This window comes from Myotis lucifugus, unplaced genomic scaffold, assembly GCF_000147115.1.
Source record: "Myotis lucifugus unplaced genomic scaffold, Myoluc2.0 scaffold_244, whole genome shotgun sequence".
NCBI lineage: Eukaryota > Metazoa > Chordata > Mammalia > Chiroptera > Vespertilionidae > Myotis > Myotis lucifugus.
The window spans coordinates 900,479-919,278 of record NW_005871292.1 but is presented as its reverse complement, the minus strand read 5'-3'; the positions used below and the strand labels follow the sequence as shown (position 1 = coordinate 919,278).

At 43.2% G+C, this 18,800-nt stretch overlaps 1 protein-coding gene across 1 annotated transcript in view; it reads left to right on the top strand.

Moving 5' to 3' along the window:
• WDR62 (WD repeat domain 62) overlaps positions 1-18,800 on the top strand; it is a 53,706-nt gene that overhangs the window by 15,516 nt on the left and 19,390 nt on the right. Inside the window, 4 exon segments of the mRNA XM_023762340.1 lie at positions 8,991-9,128; positions 10,838-11,016; positions 12,268-12,359; positions 14,262-14,387. Coding sequence (XP_023618108.1) covers positions 8,991-9,128; positions 10,838-11,016; positions 12,268-12,359; positions 14,262-14,387 — 535 coding nt within the window.

Genomic DNA, 18,800 nt, shown 5'->3' with positions numbered 1-18,800 from the left:
CCTGACCAGGGATTGAACTCACAACCTTGCCATATAGGGACAACGCTCTAACCAACTGAGCTATCTAGCCAAGGTCTTATCCTTCTTTCTTCCTTCCTCCCTTCCTTTCCTTCCTTTTCTTTCTTTCCTTTCTTCTCACCCGAGGATATTTTTCCATTGATTTTTAGGGAGAGTAGAGGAGAAAGGGAAAGACACAGAGAAACATCAATGTGAGAGAAATACATTGATTAGTTGCCTCCTGCACAAGCCCTGACCAGGGCCCTGGCTGGAGAGGAGCCTGCAACCAACGTATGTGCCCTTGACCGGAATTAAACCCTTTGGTCACAGGTCGATGCTCTATCCACTAAGCCAAACCATCTAGGGCAGTGGTCGGCAAACTGCGGCTCGTGAGCCACATGCGGCTCTTTGGCCCCTTGAGTGTGGCTCTTCTACAAAATACCACGTGCGGGCGCGCGTGTACAGTACGATTGAAACTTCGTGGCCCATGCGCAGAAGTCGGTATTTTGTGGAAGAGCCCCACTCAAGGGGCCAAAGAGCCGCATGTGGCTCGCGAGCCTTTTTTGCCGACCACTGATCTAGGGCACCCTTTATTTTTAAAGATAAAACAGAGATCTTAAAAAAACCACACAGCCCAGGCTGGGTGGCTCAGTTGGTTGGAGCATCATCCTGTACACCAGAAGGTTGTGGATTTGATTCCTAGGTTGCGGGTTCTGTTCTCAGTTGGGGCGCATATGGGAGGCAACTAACTAATGTCTCTCTCTCTCCCTTCCTCTCTCTAAAAATCAATTAAAACATCCTCAAGTGAGAATTAAACCCCCCCCACACACACACATATACATAAATAAAAGTACAATTCATTGACTGTCGTTAGCAGCTGTTGATGTTCAATGCCAGATCCATTTATTCATTGGGAATTGCAATATGGTAATATTCTAATTCTATCATTTCTTTTTATATATGTATACTAGTCCCCCCCCCACCCCGCCCCCGGTGCACAGATTTGTGCACATTGAAAGGAAATTAATTAAAAGGTGGTCGGCATGGCGGGACTGGGTGAGAAGGGCCGGACACACCCTGGAACCAACCTCCCACGATCCCTCCACAGCCGGCCATACCTGGGGCGGTGCAGCAGCTTGAAGGTCGTCTGTGGAGTGAACAGGGTCCCTCCAGCAGGTGGGGTCCCTCAGCCTGGCCTGTGGGGATCGGGTCGAAACAAGCTCTCCGACATCCCCCGAGGGCTTCCGGATTGCGAGAGGGTGGTTCTTGGGTGGGTTCCCTCCTCTCTGGCTCCGGGTGCATCACCCAAGAATCATAGCTACCAAGTCATGACAGCTCGGCAGCTCCTGTGTTGAGTGTCTGCCCCCTGGTGGTCAGTGCATGTCATAGCTACCGGTTGGAGCATCTGCCCCCTGGTGGTCATTACGCATCATAGCTACCAGTCAGATGGTTGCTTAGGCTTTTATATATATATATATGTTTTTATTGATTTCAGAGAGAGGAAAGGAGAGGGAGCAAGACATAGAAACATTAATGATGAGAGAGGCTCCACTGGCGTGGCTCAGTGGTTGAATGTTGACCCATGAACCAGGAGGTCATGGTTCAGTTCCCAGTCAGGGCACATGCCCAGGTTGCAGGCTCAATCCCCAGTGTGGGGGCGTGCAGGAGATAGCATTGATGTTTCTATCTCTCACTCCCTCTCTCTTCCTCTCTGAAATCAATAAAAATATATATATATTTTAAAAATGATGAGAGAGAATTATTGATTGGCTGACTCCTACAGGCCCCCTACTGGAAATCGAGCCTGCAACCCAGGCATGTGCCCTGATTGGGAATCAAACTGTGACCTGGTTCATAGGTCAGTGCTCAACCACTGAGCCACACCAGCCAGGCTATCATTTATTTATTTATTTATCCTCACCCGAGGATATTTTTCCATTGATTTTTTTTTCTATTATAATCACCAGTTTATTCTGTTCATCAGATTATTTTTTCACTTGATTTTTAGATTCACTTGTTGATAGATGTGTATTTGTTGTTCATAATTTGTATCTTTACCTTTTTCTTCTTCTTCCTCTTCTTAAAGGATACCTTTCAGCATTTCATATAATCCTGGTTTGGTGGTGATGAACTCCTTTAGCTTTTCCTTATCTGTGAAGCTCTTTATCTGACCTTCAATTCTGAATGATAGCTTTGTTGGATAAAGTAATCTTGGTTGTAGGTTCTTGGCATTCATCACTTTGAATATTTCTTGCCACTCCCTTCTGGCCTGCAAAGTTTCTGTTGAGAAATCAGCTGACATTCGTATGGGTACTCCCTTGTAGGTAACTGACTGTCTTTCTCTTGCTGCTTTTAAGATTCTCTCTTTGTCTTTTGCTCTTGGCATTTTTATTATGATGTGTCTTGGTGTGGTCCTCTTTGGATTCCTTTTGTTTGGGGTTCTCTGCGCTTCCTGGACTTGTAAGTCTATTTCTTTCACCAGGTAGGGGAAGTTTTCTGTCATTATTTCTTCAAATAGGTTTTCAATATCTTGCTCTCTCTCTTCTTCTGGCGCCCCTATAATTCTGATGTTGGTACGCTTGAAGCTGTCCCAGAGGCTCCTTATGCTATCTTCGTATTTTTGGATTCTTTTTTCATTTTGCTTTTCCGGTTAGGTGTTTTTTTGCTTCTTCGTTTTTCAAATCTTTGACTTGATTCTTGCGATCCTCTAGTCTGCTGTTGGAACTCTGCATAATATCCTTTATTTCAGTCAGTGTATGCTTAATTTCTAGTTGGTCCTTTTTCATAACCTCGAGGGTTTCACTAGAGTTCTTGAGGGTCTCACTACATTTATCGGCGGTCTCACCAGACTTTTTGAGGGTCTTACTAAATTTATCGGCGGTTTCTAGAAAGTTCTTGAAAAACCTTAAAAGTGTGGTTTTGAACTCTATATCCAGTATTTTGCTTTCCTCCATTTCTGTCATTAGTGTCCTGTTTCTTTGTCTCCGCATTTTTTATGCTTCCCTGTGTTGATAGAGTGGCTTTCTGTGCTAGGTGTCCTATAGGGCCCAGTGGCTCAGCCTCCCCAATTACCTGAGGTGGACACTCTTGGTGCACCCCTTTGTGGGCTTTGTGCACAGTCTTGTTGTAGCTAAGCCTTGATTGTTGTAGGTATCACTGGGAGGAATTGACCTTCAGGCAAATTGGCTGTGAGAATCAGCTGTGTCTATGGTGGGAGAACTTCTGTGCTGAAGACACCCTTATGGGGCAAGACTTGCTTCAGTGGGGCTTTGGTGCTCACTGAGTCTGCCCCCTGAGTGTGTCCTTTATGGATCTGAGGAGTTGTAATCTGGCTCTTGGATCTAAGGAGGTGCTAATTTAGCATCTGCCTGAGGCTACCCAGCAGGAGCTACGAAGAGATCTGCAGATACCCCTTCCTTGTTTGGGGTTTGGAGGTGCCCAAATGAGGCCCAGCTGTAAAGCAGTGCAAGCTGCTGTGGGGCCTTGGGCCTTCTCTTGGAAGTTCTGGGTCTGTCTGGCCCAGCTGCAGTTTGTTAGGTAATTTTCAGATTGCAAAGGGCCAGGGCATTCATATGCAAAAGCCTCTGCCACAGCTTGGGTGGGGCAGGGTCTCGGGATCAACAGGGCGGAGCAAACAGCTATGGCTGTTCCTCAGCCCTGCCCTAAGAGGCCCCGCGTCTCAGTGTCCCGGTAATCACTGCAAGCACCTCTGAGAGGAAGCTGCCCTCAAGTTCCGAGTTCTGCCCGCTGCCAGACAGTCCAGTTTCTCCCCATATGAGTCTGGGTCCCCAGAGACTTCCTGGAAATGGAGTTCAGAGCAGTCGGGGGCTTGAGACTCCCTCCCGATTCAAAAAGACAGCCGAGTCCTCAGTTGCCAGCCCTTGCCGCGTGCACCTCCGTTCCTCTGCACTTTACTTCCACACCTCCTCTGAGTCTCAGTGCTTTTCTCTTTACTTCTAGTTGTAGAATTTCCACTCAGCCAGCCTTCCTGTGGTTCTGGATGATGTCCATTTTGTCTTTTTCTTTCCATTGATTTTTTAAAGAGAGGAAAGGAGGGGGAGGGAAGAGGGGAAAAACATCGATGTGAGAGGCACATCAATTAGTTGCCTTCCGCATGTGCTCTGACCAGGGCTGGGGCCAGGGATCAAGCTGCAACCGGTACATGCCCTTGACTGAAATCGAACCTGGGACCCTTCAGTCCACAGGCTGACGCTCTATCCACTGAGCCAAACCAGCTAGGGCACATCATTTCTTTTTATTAGTTGAATTACTTATGTGAAGAGACACTTCCCCTCATCTACCATTTGGTCACCCAGTGGTACACTTCATATAGGAAAAGCAGGATAAATGCTTGATTTTTTCCCTTTATTTACCAGTTTTTGAGATAATGAATTGGTTCCCTATCCTCTAAAGGTAACTGTTGTTGTTTTTTAATATCATTATAAATGCATATGTTTAAATATATTAAATACGTTTTATTCCATTGCGATTATTAACATTATTGAAGCTCAAATTGTCCTATGCCAGTGGGAGCCTTTTCATCTTAGCTCCTGAGTCCTCTGGACATGACCCTAATAGTCTTTGATAAATACCTTGCTATGACCTATGACCAGATGTTCCGGCCTCATCTTGTACATTTCCTGTCCCAGGCCTGGAATCAGCCATTTATTTTTGTTGTTGTTAATCCTCACCCGAGGATATTTTTTTCACTGATTTTTTTTAGAGAGAGTGGAAGGGAGGGAGACAGGGAGGAGGGAGAGAGAGAGAGAGAGAGAAAGAGAAACGTATCGATGTGAGAGGTACAGATTGATTGGTTGCCTTCCACACGCGCCCCAACTGGGGCCAGGGATCAAAACTACAACCCAGGTATGTGTCCTTGCCTGGGAATTGAACCTGAGACTCTTTGATGCACAGGCCAATGCACTGAGCCACACCGGCCAGGGCTAGCCATTTTTTGAAGAAGCCCTTAGCTTTTGTTTGTGTGTGTGTTTTCAGTTCAAAGTGGTATTTTAGAATCACAGTCAGGGTGCTGGCTATGCTCATAGCTATTGGATTGATCCTTCCAGAATTCTTGTTATCTCGCCTTACATATAAAACAGTCTAAGAATGACAATTATTCAATTTTGAAAACAGTTAAAACATTTTATTTTATTTTTTGCATTCATTCTCTCTATTCTCCCCAATTTTTAAAATAATCATACTGGCCCTGGCCGGGTTGGCTCAGTGCTTAGAGTATTGGCCCTCGGACCGAAGGTTCATGGTCACAGGTTTGATTTCCTGTGAATCAAATCTGAAAATCTGGAAGAGATTCCTCAGGTGAGGATTAAAATCATAAATAAATAAATTAATCATAATCATACTGTAAATGATCTGGTCATGTAGCTATTATATACTAGAGCAGTGATGGCAAACCTTTTGAGCTCGGCGTGTCAGCATTTTGAAAAACCCTAACTTAACTCTGGTGCCGTGTCACATATAGAAATTTTTTGATATTTGCAACCATAGTAAAACAAAGATTTATATTTTTGATATTAATTTTATATATTTAAATGCCATTTAACAAAGAAAAATCAACCAAAAAAATGAGTTCGAGTGTCACCTCTGACACGTGTGTCATAGCTTTGCCATCACTGTACTAGAGTCTATCCCTTTTGACCTAATTTATTTGGGGGATTATAAGGGTACATATATATTGTAAAATACACGTAACACAAAATTTATCATTTAAGTCATTATAACATGTACAATTCAGTGGCATTTAGTATATTCACAGTGTTCTGCAACAGCCACTACTGTCTAGTTCTGAAACATTTTCATCGTCCCAAAAGGAAACTGTCTGTAATCATTAAACAATCACTGCCTATTACCCCAATAACAACTAATCTGCTTTCTGTCACTATGGATTTGCCTTTTCTGAATATTTCATATAAATGGAATCATAGAATATGTGGACTTTGTGTCTGATTTCTTTCATCTAAGCATAATGTTTCCTTTTTTTGAAAAAAACTTTATTGTTGAAAGTATTACATATGTTCCCTCTGCCCTTTGACTTCTTATAGCCCACTCCCACCCCCTGTCCCAGGCCTACACCTCCCTATTGTCAGTGTCCATGGGTTATGCATATACACATACAAGTTCTTTGGTTGATTTCTTCCCGCCCCCCCCCCCCCATTCGACCTCCTGCCTTCCATCTGAGAGTCAATAGTTTGTTCTATGTCTGTGGATCTATTTTGTTCAACAGTTTATTTTGTTCATTAGATTCCACATATGAGTGAGATCATGTGATACTTTTCTTTCTCTGACTGGCTTATTTCTCTTAGCATAATACTCTCTGGTCCCTCCATGCTATCTCAACGGGTAAGAGATCCTTCCTTCCTTTTTACTGCTGCATAGTATTCCATGATGTAAATGTACCATAGCTTTTTTATCCACTTGTCTACTGATGGGCACTTGGGCTGTTTCCAAATCTTAGCTATTGTAAATTGTGCTGCTCTGAACCTAGGGGTGCATATATTCTTTCTGATTGGTGTTTCGGGTTTCTTAGGATATATTCCTAGAAGTGGGATCACTGGGTCAAATGGCAGTTCCATATTTAATTTTTTGAGGTAACTCCATACTGTTTTTCCATAATGACTGCACCAGATTACATTCCCACCAGCAGTGTACTAGAGTTCCCTTTTCTCCACATCCTCGCCAGCACTTGTCATTTGCTGTTGGTAGCCATTCTTACAGGTCAAAGGTGATACCTCAATGTGATTTTAATTGCCTCTCTCTGATGATCAGTGACTTTGAGCATTTTTTTGTATGTCTCTTGGCCATCTGTATGTCCATTTTGGAGAAGTATCTGTTTAGGTCCTTTGCCCAATTTTTAAAAAAGATACCTTTATTGTTGAAAGTATTACATATGTCTCCTTTTTTCATCCATTGACCCCTCTAGCCCGACCCCAGGCCTGCACCTCCCTATTGTCTGTGTCCATGAGTTATGCATACTGTTTTCCATAATGGCTGTACCAATCTGCATTCTGGTACTAGGGTTCCCTTTTCTCCACATCTTGGCCAGCACTTGTTTATTAATTTGTTGATGATAGCTATTCTGACAGGTGTGAACTGATACCTAATATTCCTTTTAATTTGCATCTCTCTGATGATCACTGACTTCGAGTATTTTTTCATATGTCTCTTGACCATCTATATGTCTACTTTGGAGAAGTGTCTACTTAGGTCCTTTGCCCATTTTTTAATTGGGTTGTTTGTCTTCCTTTTGTTAGGTTGTATGAGTTCCTTACATATTTTGGATATTAACCCTTTATCAGATGTATGTTCTCCCATACCGAGCTTCCTTTTCGTTTTGTTGATGGTTTCTTTTGCCGTGTAGAAGCTTTTTATATCGATGTAGTCCTATTTGTTTATTTTCTCCTTAGTTTTATTTACCCTAGGAGATGTATCCGTAAACATATTACAATGAGAGATGACTGAGATTTTGTTGCCTATGGTTTCTTCTAGGATATTTATGGTTTCACAACTTACATCTAAACCTTTTTATCTATTTTGAGTTTATTCTTATGTATGGTGTAAGTTGGTGGTCTTTCTTTTTTTTTTTTTTTTTGCATGTATTGGTCCAATTTTCCCAACACCATTTATTGATGAGACTGTCTTGACTCTATTGTGTGTTCTTGCCTCCTTCGTCAAATATTAATTGAGCCTAATGGCTTGGGTCAATTTCTGAAGTCTATTCTGTTCCATTGATCTATATGCCTGTTCTTGTGCCAGTACCAGGCTGTTTTGATTACTGTGGCTTTGTAGTATAACTTGATATCTGGTATTGTGATCCCTCCAACTTTGTTCTTCTTTCTCAAGATTGTTGTAGCTATTAGAGGTCTTTTTTGGTTCCATACAAATTTTTGGAGTACTTGTTTTAGATCTGTGAAATATGCCATTGGTATTTTAATAGGAATGGCATTGAATCTGTAGATTGCCTTGAGTAGTATGGACATTTTAATGATGTTAATTCTACCAATCCATGAACACAGTATATTCTTCCACTTGTTTATATCTTTATCTCTTTTTTTAATGTCCTGTAGTTTTCCAAGTACAGGTCCTTTACCTCCTTGGTTAAGTTTATTCCTAAGTATCTTAATTTTTTTGTTGTTGCGGTAGTGAATTGGATTGTTTGTTTAGTTTCTCTTTCTGAGAATTCATTATTGGTGTATAAAAAAGACATCGATTTTGGGGTGTTGATTTTGGGGTGTTCATTCTTTTGTTTCCCTTGTCTATTTTTCACTTCTAGAAACAATTTTATTTTGTTCTTTTTCAGCCCTGCTTAGTTATTCTTTATAGTTTCTGGTTGGCTACTCATACTTTCAATCTTGTCAAAGTTCTATTTCTTTAAACATATTAAGCATAGTTATTTTTTATTCTGTCTGATGTTTCTGCTGCTGCTTGCTCATGGTACCTTGTTTCCTTTTGTGTTTGGTGAGCTGCCAATTTTTCTTGGAAGTTTATTTGTAGGGATGTTTTACAGCCTGGGCTGAAGATGGGGCACATGGACGATATATGGTAGCATTTTGTGTCCCTTTTCTCTTGCTTATTTTTAACATAGAAAGTATTAAATTATGCTTATTTATCTGCAAATTACTTTTTGTTGTTTTGTTAATCCTCAGCTGAGGATATTTTTTCCATTGCTTTTCAGAGAAAGAGGGAGGGAAGGAGAGAGAAAAAAACATCAATGTGAGAAAGACACATTGACTGGTTGCCTCTCATAGGCACCCCGAACAGGAGTGGGGAGTGAGCCCGAAACCCAGATACGACGTGCCCTTGACCGGGAATCAAACTCGTGACCCTTTGGTGTGCGGGCCAACGCCCCAACCAGGGAGCCATGCTGACTAGGGCTCTGCAACTTACTTTTTCCCACCAAAATGCAACAGTATATCATAGTGCTGTCATTGAAGTGGTTGTAATGAATTGCCCTTTGCCTTGTTATCTGGGAACTGTAGGTGTATCCTGAGTTTGAAGATCAGAGAGCTTGTCTGCCAACTGGATCTTTTCTGACTTGTTCCTCAGACAACACCATTCGCTTCTGGAACATAAATAGCAGCCCTGACTCTCCCTGGCAGAAAAACATCTTCAGTAATGTGAGTGACTTCAAGGTGAACCATCTTTTAGGAAGAACAAAGACCTGCTTTAAGCTAGGACATTGAGACAGGAGGACGTTTTATAGGATCTTGCTATTAGACTGCACTCGGGGCAGGAACCAGAAACCAAGGCAGGTTACTTTTTTGTTTCTCTCTCTCCCTCTCTTTCCTTCTGAGTAGCATAGCTCTCTTTCTGCCAGTGAGCAGCTGCTGTCCTGGTGTGTCTATCCAGCCACTCCAGGCAACCTGACATACTCAACAGAAGAGAAATTGCTCCCCAAGTCTTCAGTTAGAGCTCCTTAGGAGAGCTCTTAGGTCCATCAACCAAGCCAGGCAGGGGCTTCCTCTGTCAACTAGCCGCCATGCAGTAAGGCCATGGGTAGGGGTGCTGGCAGGACCCCAGAGAGAGCCATGAGGTGAGGCTGGGGAGAAAACATTTTGCTGAAGAAATGTTTGGTATTGCTAGGTCACTAAGGGAGCTTCTCTGAGGAACTGAGACCTTAATCATGCATTTGTTTATTCTGCAGATACTTATTAAGGTCTGTGTATGCTACATGCTGGAGACACATCAGTGACTAAGATAGACCCTTCTGTACTCATGGCACCCACAGTCTAGTGGGGGGAGGCAGAGAGTGAACTAATAACTGTACAAATTGTGATATAATCATAAGCGTGGTAAGCACCATGAAAGAAAATTGCATAGTGCTAGTAGGATATATAATAGAGTTATTTGATCTTATATGTGACATCAGGGGCAACTTCCTGGAGGAAAGACAACTACAGTGAGATATGGAGGATTGGTAGGAGTGAAGAGGGGAGGGAAAAGTGTCCCATGCCAAAGGAACAGCTTGTGCAAAGGCCCCGAGGTGGGAAAGAGATTGGTGAGAAGTCAATGGTGCTGGGGAAAAAATGACCATTAATGCCCTAACCGGTTTGGCTCAGTGGATAGAGCATCGGCCTGTGGACTGAAAGGTCCCAGGCTTGATTCCAGTCAAGGGCATGTACCTTTGTTGCGGACACATTCCCAGTAGGAGGTGTACAGGAGGCAGCTGATCAATGTTTCTCTCTCATCGATATTTCTAACTCTCTATCCCTCTCTCTTCCTCTCTGTAAAAAATCAATAAAATATATATATTTTTTAAAAAGGTCATTAATGTAGGGAGTATATAGCAGGTATTCCTTTACTACTCCCTTCACCCTCCACCCCAATGCTATAGCGTCTTCTCTTCTGCACCTGTGATATACATATTATATTTGGCTGTATATAATAGAAAATCCCAAAACAAGAGGTAAAATTTTTTGTTTTCTGACTCATAAAAATAGTCTAGAGGTAATCAGTTCAAGCTGTTATGGCAGCTGCAGGAAGCCCTCAGAGATTCAAGAGCCTTCTAGCTCTCACTCTGCTCTTCATCATCCAAAATGGCTGCTAGAGTTCCGGTCATTATATCAGTGAGTTTCAGGCAGCAAGAAAGAAGCAGAAGGGTTCTCGCTTGCTTTACATCTCATTAACCAGAATTTATTCACAGAGCCTCATCTAGCTGCAAGGGAGGCTGGGAAACATAGTTATTATTCTGAGTAGTGAACCTCCCAGGTCAAAATTGGAGTTCTGTTTACTAATGAAGAATGGGAGACTGGCTCTTGGGATACAAAATTTCAGAGGTGTTTCAGACCATCTCACAGTACTGACTTCAGCCCTCTCCTTCCTGCAGACCCTACTGAAGGTAGTGTATGTAGAGAATGACATCCAGCACCTTCAGGACATGTCACACTTCCCAGACCGGGGTAGTGAGAATGGGACACCTATGGACGTGAAAGCCGGGGTACGAGTCATGCAAGTCAGTCCTGATGGCCAACACTTGGCTTCAGGCGACCGAAGTGGAAATCTGAGGCAAGTGGGCCCTTGTGGGTGTCCAGTGTACACCTTCCAGTTCAGGCTCAGGTACTCGGGGTGGTGGGGAGGAACCCTGGCCTTTGCACCTCCAGCTACTCATTGAGAATGAGGGGCTGTGAGTAGCAATTCTGTTACCAGCCACGCCTTGGAACTTATGCAAAGAAGTGTCTTCCAAAAGGGCTGAGATGAAAGTAGCTACTGGGACCTCACTGCAGAGGTTTTTCAAGATGTTACTGGCTCAGTAGGTGCTGGTGGCATATGAGCCCTGTTAAAGGGACCAGGTTTAAGTTGATGAATGACAGCTGTGACCACATGGGTACTGGGGCTGTCAAGGGATGGAAGGGGTCAGGGAAACTGGAGACACATCCTCTAAGCTGTCACGTGTTCTCATTGTCCAAGAAGAACAGAAAGTGCAGGATTTTTTCTGTGAAAATTCTATTATTTCTTTAAATGCTGGCAACTGTTTTGATATCAACCACCACATGAGACAAACAGAATATATCAGTGGGCTGCTGTCTGCCATGAATGACAAAAACAGTAACAAGAGCTACGTGGGCATAGCACTCTTACCCCGGGCTGGCCACTCGCCTGATACTGTGTGTAACGACCAATTTAGTATTCTCATTGACCCTCGATGTAAGTGCTGCTATCAACCCCATTTTCAGATGGGATAACTGAGTTAAGAGAGGCCAAGTGGCTAGGCTAAGATTACATAGGTAGAGAGAGAGAAATTGGGATGATTGTCTCTTATTTCAACTCTGGATGACCTCTTGATTGTTTTATTTCATTTGGAGAGAATGAGGAAAGTCTAGAAAGAAGCAGAAGGGTTCTCGCTTGCTTTACATCTCATTGACCAGAATTTATTCACAGAGCCTCATCTAGCTGCAAGGGAGGCTAGATGACAGATTGGAATCAAATGTTCCCCCTATAGGTTCTATCCTTGAATATGACCTCTAACCCCTGCTCCCCCTTCCCCCTGGGATTACCTCTGATACAGCTCTGCCCTAACCCTTGTTTTCCCCAGAGGACTGTCCTAGATCTGGCCCATGGAACCACAAAGGGCTGGGTGCTCACTGTGATACTCCCACATTTCCTTTAAGATGACATGTTTCTAGATGATAACAGTGGTTGGGTGTCTCTAAACTAGTTCTCCATGTCACCTGCCTGGCAATGGCAGAGTGCCTGGGGTGGGAGCAGGGGTGGGAGGGCCCTCCAAGAAGGGTATAGCAGTCAATGTATGTCTCCCAGGATCCATGAGCTGCATTTCATGGATGAGCTGGTCAAGATGGAAGCCCATGATGCTGAGGTGCTATGCCTGGAGTACTCCAAGCCTGAGACTGGTGAGCCCATGGCAGGGTGGCAGGGGGAAGGCAGGGGAGTGGCCCCCCCCCGGCAGAGCCACATAGAGGGGTAATTGGTATCTGGTAGGACTCTGAATGACAGCTGGAAGTCCTATGTTTAATAAGGGCCCCTGTCTTGGGCCCTGGGACCAAGGTGACTAGGACTCCAGAAAGCAAGGCACTGGCAGGCAGGACTGGACTTGACTTGCTTACCCTGGTGCCCAGTACCCTGAAAAGGACTCAGGCTGAAGAGGTGAATGCCGAATGTATGAATAAGTTCATCCTCTGCTAATGAAGATAGATTGATAGTTAAACATGCTATTTTGAAAAAGTTTAATGCCTACAGAAAAATTACAAGAATATTATAATGAACACCCACATGCTCTTTAGTCAGATTCTCCACGTTTTTTTCTTTTAAATTCTGTCTGACTCTGTGACTGTATAATGACTTTATCTGCTTCCCCTTTCTCCATTTCTCTCTGTGTGTTTGTGTGTATATATACACACATGTAATAAAATAATAGCATATACATTCTCTTTTTTCTTTCACTAAACTATTTGAGAGTACTAGTAAATTGTAGGTATGATGCCCATTCACCTTTATATGCTTCTGTGAGCATTTCCTAGGCCTTATCAAATGTGGGAGTTTCATTTTGATGCTATATTGTCATCTATCTTATGGTCCTTGTTCACATTTTGCCAGGTGTCCCAATATTGTCCTTTTAGCACCTTTGTTTTTCCAATCCAGGTTCACATGAGAGAAAGAGAGAGGGAACGAGGGAGGGAGAGAGAGAGAAAAAAAGAGAGAGAGAGGAGAGAGAAACATCAATATAAGAGAGACGCATCTATTGGTTGCCAGGATCGAACCTGTAACCCAGGTGTGTGCCCTTGACCGGGAATTGATCCCACAACCCTTTGGTGGGTGGGCCAGCACTCTAACCACTGAGAAACACAGCCAGGGATAGACCAATCATTTTATAGAGTTTCCTTCAATTTGGGTTTGTCTGTTTTACTCATAATTTGATTTCGATGATACATTCTTGTAGGAATGTAACTTAGACAGAGGTATATCCTCATATGTTAATGATCTTTCCCATGCTCTTCTTTCCTTCTTCCTTCCCTGGCACCCTCTATCCCACTAAACTCTCTTTGAATCTCTCTTTATTCAGTTTACCTTTCCCGAGTTCCCTTCCACCTCTAGTCGTATGTTAGACCTCAGATGTACCAGGTGACCAACGTAGGCACTGTCTAAAGGGGCCAGCAGGGCCTGGCTGGAGTGGCTCAATGGTTGAGCGTTGACCTATGAACCAGGAGGTCATGGTTTGATTTCTAGTCAGGGCACATGCCTGAGTTGCGGGCTCAATCTCCAGTGTGGGGCATGCAGGAGGCAGCTGATCAATGACTCTCTCTCATCATTGATGTTTCTATTTCTCTGTCTTCCTTCTTCTCTGAAATCAATAAAAATATACTTAAAAATAAATAAATAAAGGGGCCAGCAGGGAAGGCCTAGTGATAGAAGGAAGTGTGGCGGTGGGTTGGTAGTCAATAGGGCCTGGACAAGGCCCATGTAGTCAGAGCTCAGAGAGTGAAGGGGCAGTGTTTTGGGGAAGCTGAGAAGTTAATAGGGCTTCACCTGGCATGCCAAGGTGTAGGAAGGAGTGCTGGGCTCTACTACAATGTCTGCTGGATTAATGCCTGGATTAATGGGATGTGAAATGCCAAGATTTGGGGGGACTGGGGAACGATTGTACGGAGCTGAGGGAGTGTTCCCTTTCTGGGTTTGGAGCAAGTTAGCAGCAATTATGGAACCAAAGACCTGGAAAGTTCAGCCATGCTGCTCTCTAGGAGGCCAACGCATCAAGTAGTCTCCGGGGAACCCAGGGCCACCCTCTCCACTCACAGGGCTTACCTTGCTTGCCTCGGCCAGTCGGGACCGACTGATCCATGTGCTGAACGTGGAGAAGAACTACAACCTGGAGCAGACCCTGGATGACCACTCCTCCTCCATCACGGCCATCAAATTTGCAGGTGAGTCCCTTCCCTCCCACTTCCACCACCTCATTTAATGGGTTCCTTTGGCTGCAAGTAACAGCAAAAACTCTTCAGCTTAGACCAAAAAAAGGGAGAAACGAACTCTAGATTCAGGCACAGCTGGAGCCAAAGGTTGAATTTTTAAAAATTAAATTATTAGGACTCTTTCCCTCTGTTAGCTATGCCTTTCTCTGGAGGGCAGGATCTTGGTTGTCACTGGGCCACTGGAGAGAGATCTCCCCCCTTCCTATCCATTTTGGCAGAAATTGGAACCGACTTCCCTTTTGCTGGTTTGAGGCACCTGCCCTTTACATCAGCTATTGGTGCCAGGGCTTTAGAGGGTTCTCTTCGGCCAGGTCACGTTCATGTGCCCAGCCACCGCCTACCTCCGCTCCTGATCCTGGAGGACTGGCATTAGATGAGTGCTGGTCCCCAAAAAGAAATCAGGGTGCCAATCCTATGAGAGGACAGGATGAGCACTGGTGACATTGACAGGAAAATAAGTAACAGTGACAATTGCTGGAGGCTAATTCTTTGCTGGGGACTATCCTTGTGCCATCCCAGTAGTATCCCCTTCCTTAACCCATTTTATAGCCAGAGTCACACAGCTAGTAGGTGCAGGCCTAGGATCTTGCCTATGGCTATCCTTCTCCATAGCCCATGCTCAACCAGGAAATCAAAGGGATTCTTCCAAGACTGAAAAGATTCAGTATGGAGATACCTGTCCCTCAGGAGTTCCAAGGGGAGGGGAGGCAGGCCCTGTGAGGTGTAAGTGATCAGACTAAGAACATGTTCAAAATTCTATTTAAGGAGTATATATTCATGGGAGAATACATTCATCTAGTCTAAGTTCTTTTTTTTTTTTTTCCTTTATATAACCTTAATTTATTTCTTTTTTTTTATTCTTTTTAAAAAAAAATATTATAATAAGTATTACAAAGGGTATTACATATGTGTCCTTCCCCCACCCCCCGCCCTTGACAATCCCCTGCCCTCCCTTACCCCCCAGTGTCTTATGTCCATTAGTTATGCTTATATGTATGCATACAAGTCCTTCGGTTGATCTCTTACTCCCCTCCCTTCTGCCCCCCAACCCTCTCTGGCCTTCCCACTGCAGTTTGACAATCAGTTTGAGGCAGCTCTGCCTCTGTATCTATTATTGTTCAAAAGTTTGTAATGGTCTTTATTATCCATGAATGAGTGAGATCATGTGGTATTTTTCCTTCATTGACTGGCTTATTTCACTTAGCCTAATGCTCTCCAGTTCCGTCCATGCTGTTGCAAATGGTAAGAGTTCCTTCTTTTTTACAGCAGCATAGTATTCCATCGTGTAGATGTACCACAGTTTTCTAATCCATTCATCTACTGATGGGCACTTAGGCTGTTTCCAGATCTTAGCTATGGTGAATTGTGCTGCTATGAACATAGGGGTGCACATATCCTTTCTGATTGGTGTTTCTGGTTTCTTGGGATTTATTCCTAGAAGTGGGATCACAGGGTCAAATGGGAGTTCCATTTCCAGCTTTTTGAGGAAACTCCATACTGTCTTCCATAGTGGCTGCACCAGTCTGCATTCCCACCAGCAGTGCACAAGTGTTCCTTTTTCTCCACATCCTCTCCAGCACTTGTCGTTTGTTGATTTGTTGATGATAGCCATTCTGACAGGTGTGAGATGGTACCTCATTGTTGTTTTGATTTGCATCTCTCGGATGATTAGTGACTTTGAGCATGTTTTCATATGTCTCTTGGCTTTCTGAATGTCCTCTTTTGAAAGGTTTCTATTTAGATCCTTTGCCCATTTTTTGATTGGATTGTTTATCTTCTTTTTGTTAAGTTGTATGACTTCCCTATAAATTTTGGAGATTAGGCCCTTATCAGATATGACGTTGGCAAATATGTTTTCCCACGCAGTGGGTTTTCTTGTTGTTTTGTTGATGGTTTCTTTTGCTGTGCAAAAGCTTTTTATTTTGATGTAGTCCCATTTGTTCATTTTCTCTTTAGTTTCAAGTGCCCTAGGAGCTGTATCAGTGAAGAAATTGCTTTGGCATATGTCTGAGATTTTGTGGCCTTTGTATTCTTCTAGAATTTTTATGGTTTCCTGTCGTACATTTAAGTCCTTTATCCATTTTGAGTTTATTCTTGTGTATGGTGTAAGTTGGTGGTCTAGTTTCATTTTCTTGCATATATCTGTCCAATTTTCCCAACACCATTTATTGAAGAGACTATCTTGGCTCCATTGTATGTTCTTGCCTCCTTTGTCAAATATTAATTGAGCATATTGGGTTGGGCTAATTTCTGGACTAGTCTAAGTTCTTGTCTATGAAATGTTATTTACATATAATTTAGTGACTGAGAATGTATTAATGTCCCTTGGTCCTCCCCACTTCTTGCCCTGCCTCTCTAGCTAAGGTGATAGGACGCTGAGCAAAAACAAGTTAACTATGTTTTCTGTGTCTTGATGAAGACCTCACAAAAGCTGATCAACTAAAACTTCTCAGACATCCTTAAAACCCTGCTCTTTCCATTGGCTAGAGGTAGTTAGAATAAATCAGCAAATCTGGCAGTTTGGCCCCTCACCTTTTTTTTTTTTCCCCCTCACCTTTTTTAAAAAAAATTAATGTATTGATTGATTTGAGAGAGAGGAGAGCGATGGAGGGAAGAAGGGAGGGAGGAAGAGAAAGAGAGAAATATATATAGAGAGAGAGATCTGCTGTTCCACTTATCTATACATTCATTGGTTCATTCCTGTATGTGCCCTGACCAGGGATCAAACCCACAACCTTGGTGTATGGGGATGACTCTCTAACCAACTGAGCTACCCAGCCAGGGCACTGACCTCACCTTTAATGAATGGTCTAGATCCAAGAAAGATGATAATTGGGCCAGGAGTTGGTCCTTTAGGCCACCTTCTGAAAGGTGGGCCTTCATTAGAGCCCCAGCCAGTCTGAGAGGATGAAGCTTCTAAATCCAGCTCCTAAGTGCCCCACTCTGCCAGGCTGGCTCACTTGGTTATGCTCAAAACATTGACGATAGTCAATATAAACTGGGTACCAGTCAGTCCTAACCTGTCTGAAACTACCCTGCTAAAGAAGGACTCAGTCTTCTAACTCTTTCCTGTGAGGCGTGTCCAAACAAGTAGAAGATAGTACATATAGTTTACAGAATATAAAATGTGCCATATGACAACATTTCGATCAATATCAGGCTGCCTATATGAAGGTGGTTCTATAACATAATGGAACTGAAAAATTCCTATAGCCTAGTGCAGTGGTCGGCAAACTCATTAGTCAACAGAGCCAAATATCAACAGTACAACGATTGAAATTTCTTTTGAGAGCCAAATTTTTTAAACTTAAACTATATAGGTAGGTACATTGTTATTAACTTAATTAGGGTACTCCTAAGCTGGCCTTTGCTAAAAACGTCCTCAATCTGATTGAGGTACGTTCGCTGAGGTTGACCCCTTCCAACTCTCCCATCCACACTCGTCTTGTATACTTGTTTTGTCTATCTCCTTTCCGAAAACCGACTTCTGCGCATGGGCCATGAAGTTTCAATCGCACTGTACGTGCGCGCCCGCACGTGGTATTTTGTGGAAGAGCCACACTCAAGGGGCCAAAGAACCGCATGTGGCTCGCGAGCCTCGGTTTGCCGACCACTGGCCTAGTGATATCGTAGCCATTGTAATATCACAATGCAACACAGATCATAGTACTCACGTGTTTGTGGTGATGCTGACATAAACAAATCTTAGCTGCCAGTCATATAAAAGTATAGCACATACATGCCCTAACCGGTTTGGCTCAGTGGATAGAGCGTCGGCCTGCGGACTGAAGGGTCCCAGGTTCGATTCCGGTCAAGGGCATGTACCTTGGTTGCGGGCACATCCCCAGTAGGAGGTGTGCAGGAGGCAGCTGATCAATGTTTCTCTCTCATTGGTGTTTCCATCTCTCTATCCCTCTGCCTTCCTCTCTGTAAAAAAATCAATAAAATATATATATTTTTAAAAAGTATAGCACATACAATTACATGCAGTACATAATAATAATATAATAATAAACACCTAAGTTACTGGTTTGTGTATTTACTATATTTTAGCATGTACTCTTTATACTTATAAAACAAAGTTTTCTACAAAACAGTATGCCGTGTTACACTGGCAGCAGCCTTATACATCTTGTCTAACTGAGTCTCTTGATCTTATCATTTTCTCTAATGCTTGATTTAATTTTGTGTAGTAACATGCTGTACAGGCTTATAGTCTGGGAGCAATGGGCTATCCCATACAGTCTAACCATGTAATAGGCTGTATCATCTAAGTGCACTCTGTGATGTTATCACAACGACAAAGTCACCTGACAACACATTCCTCAGAATATATCCCCATCATTAAGAGGCACATGACTGTAA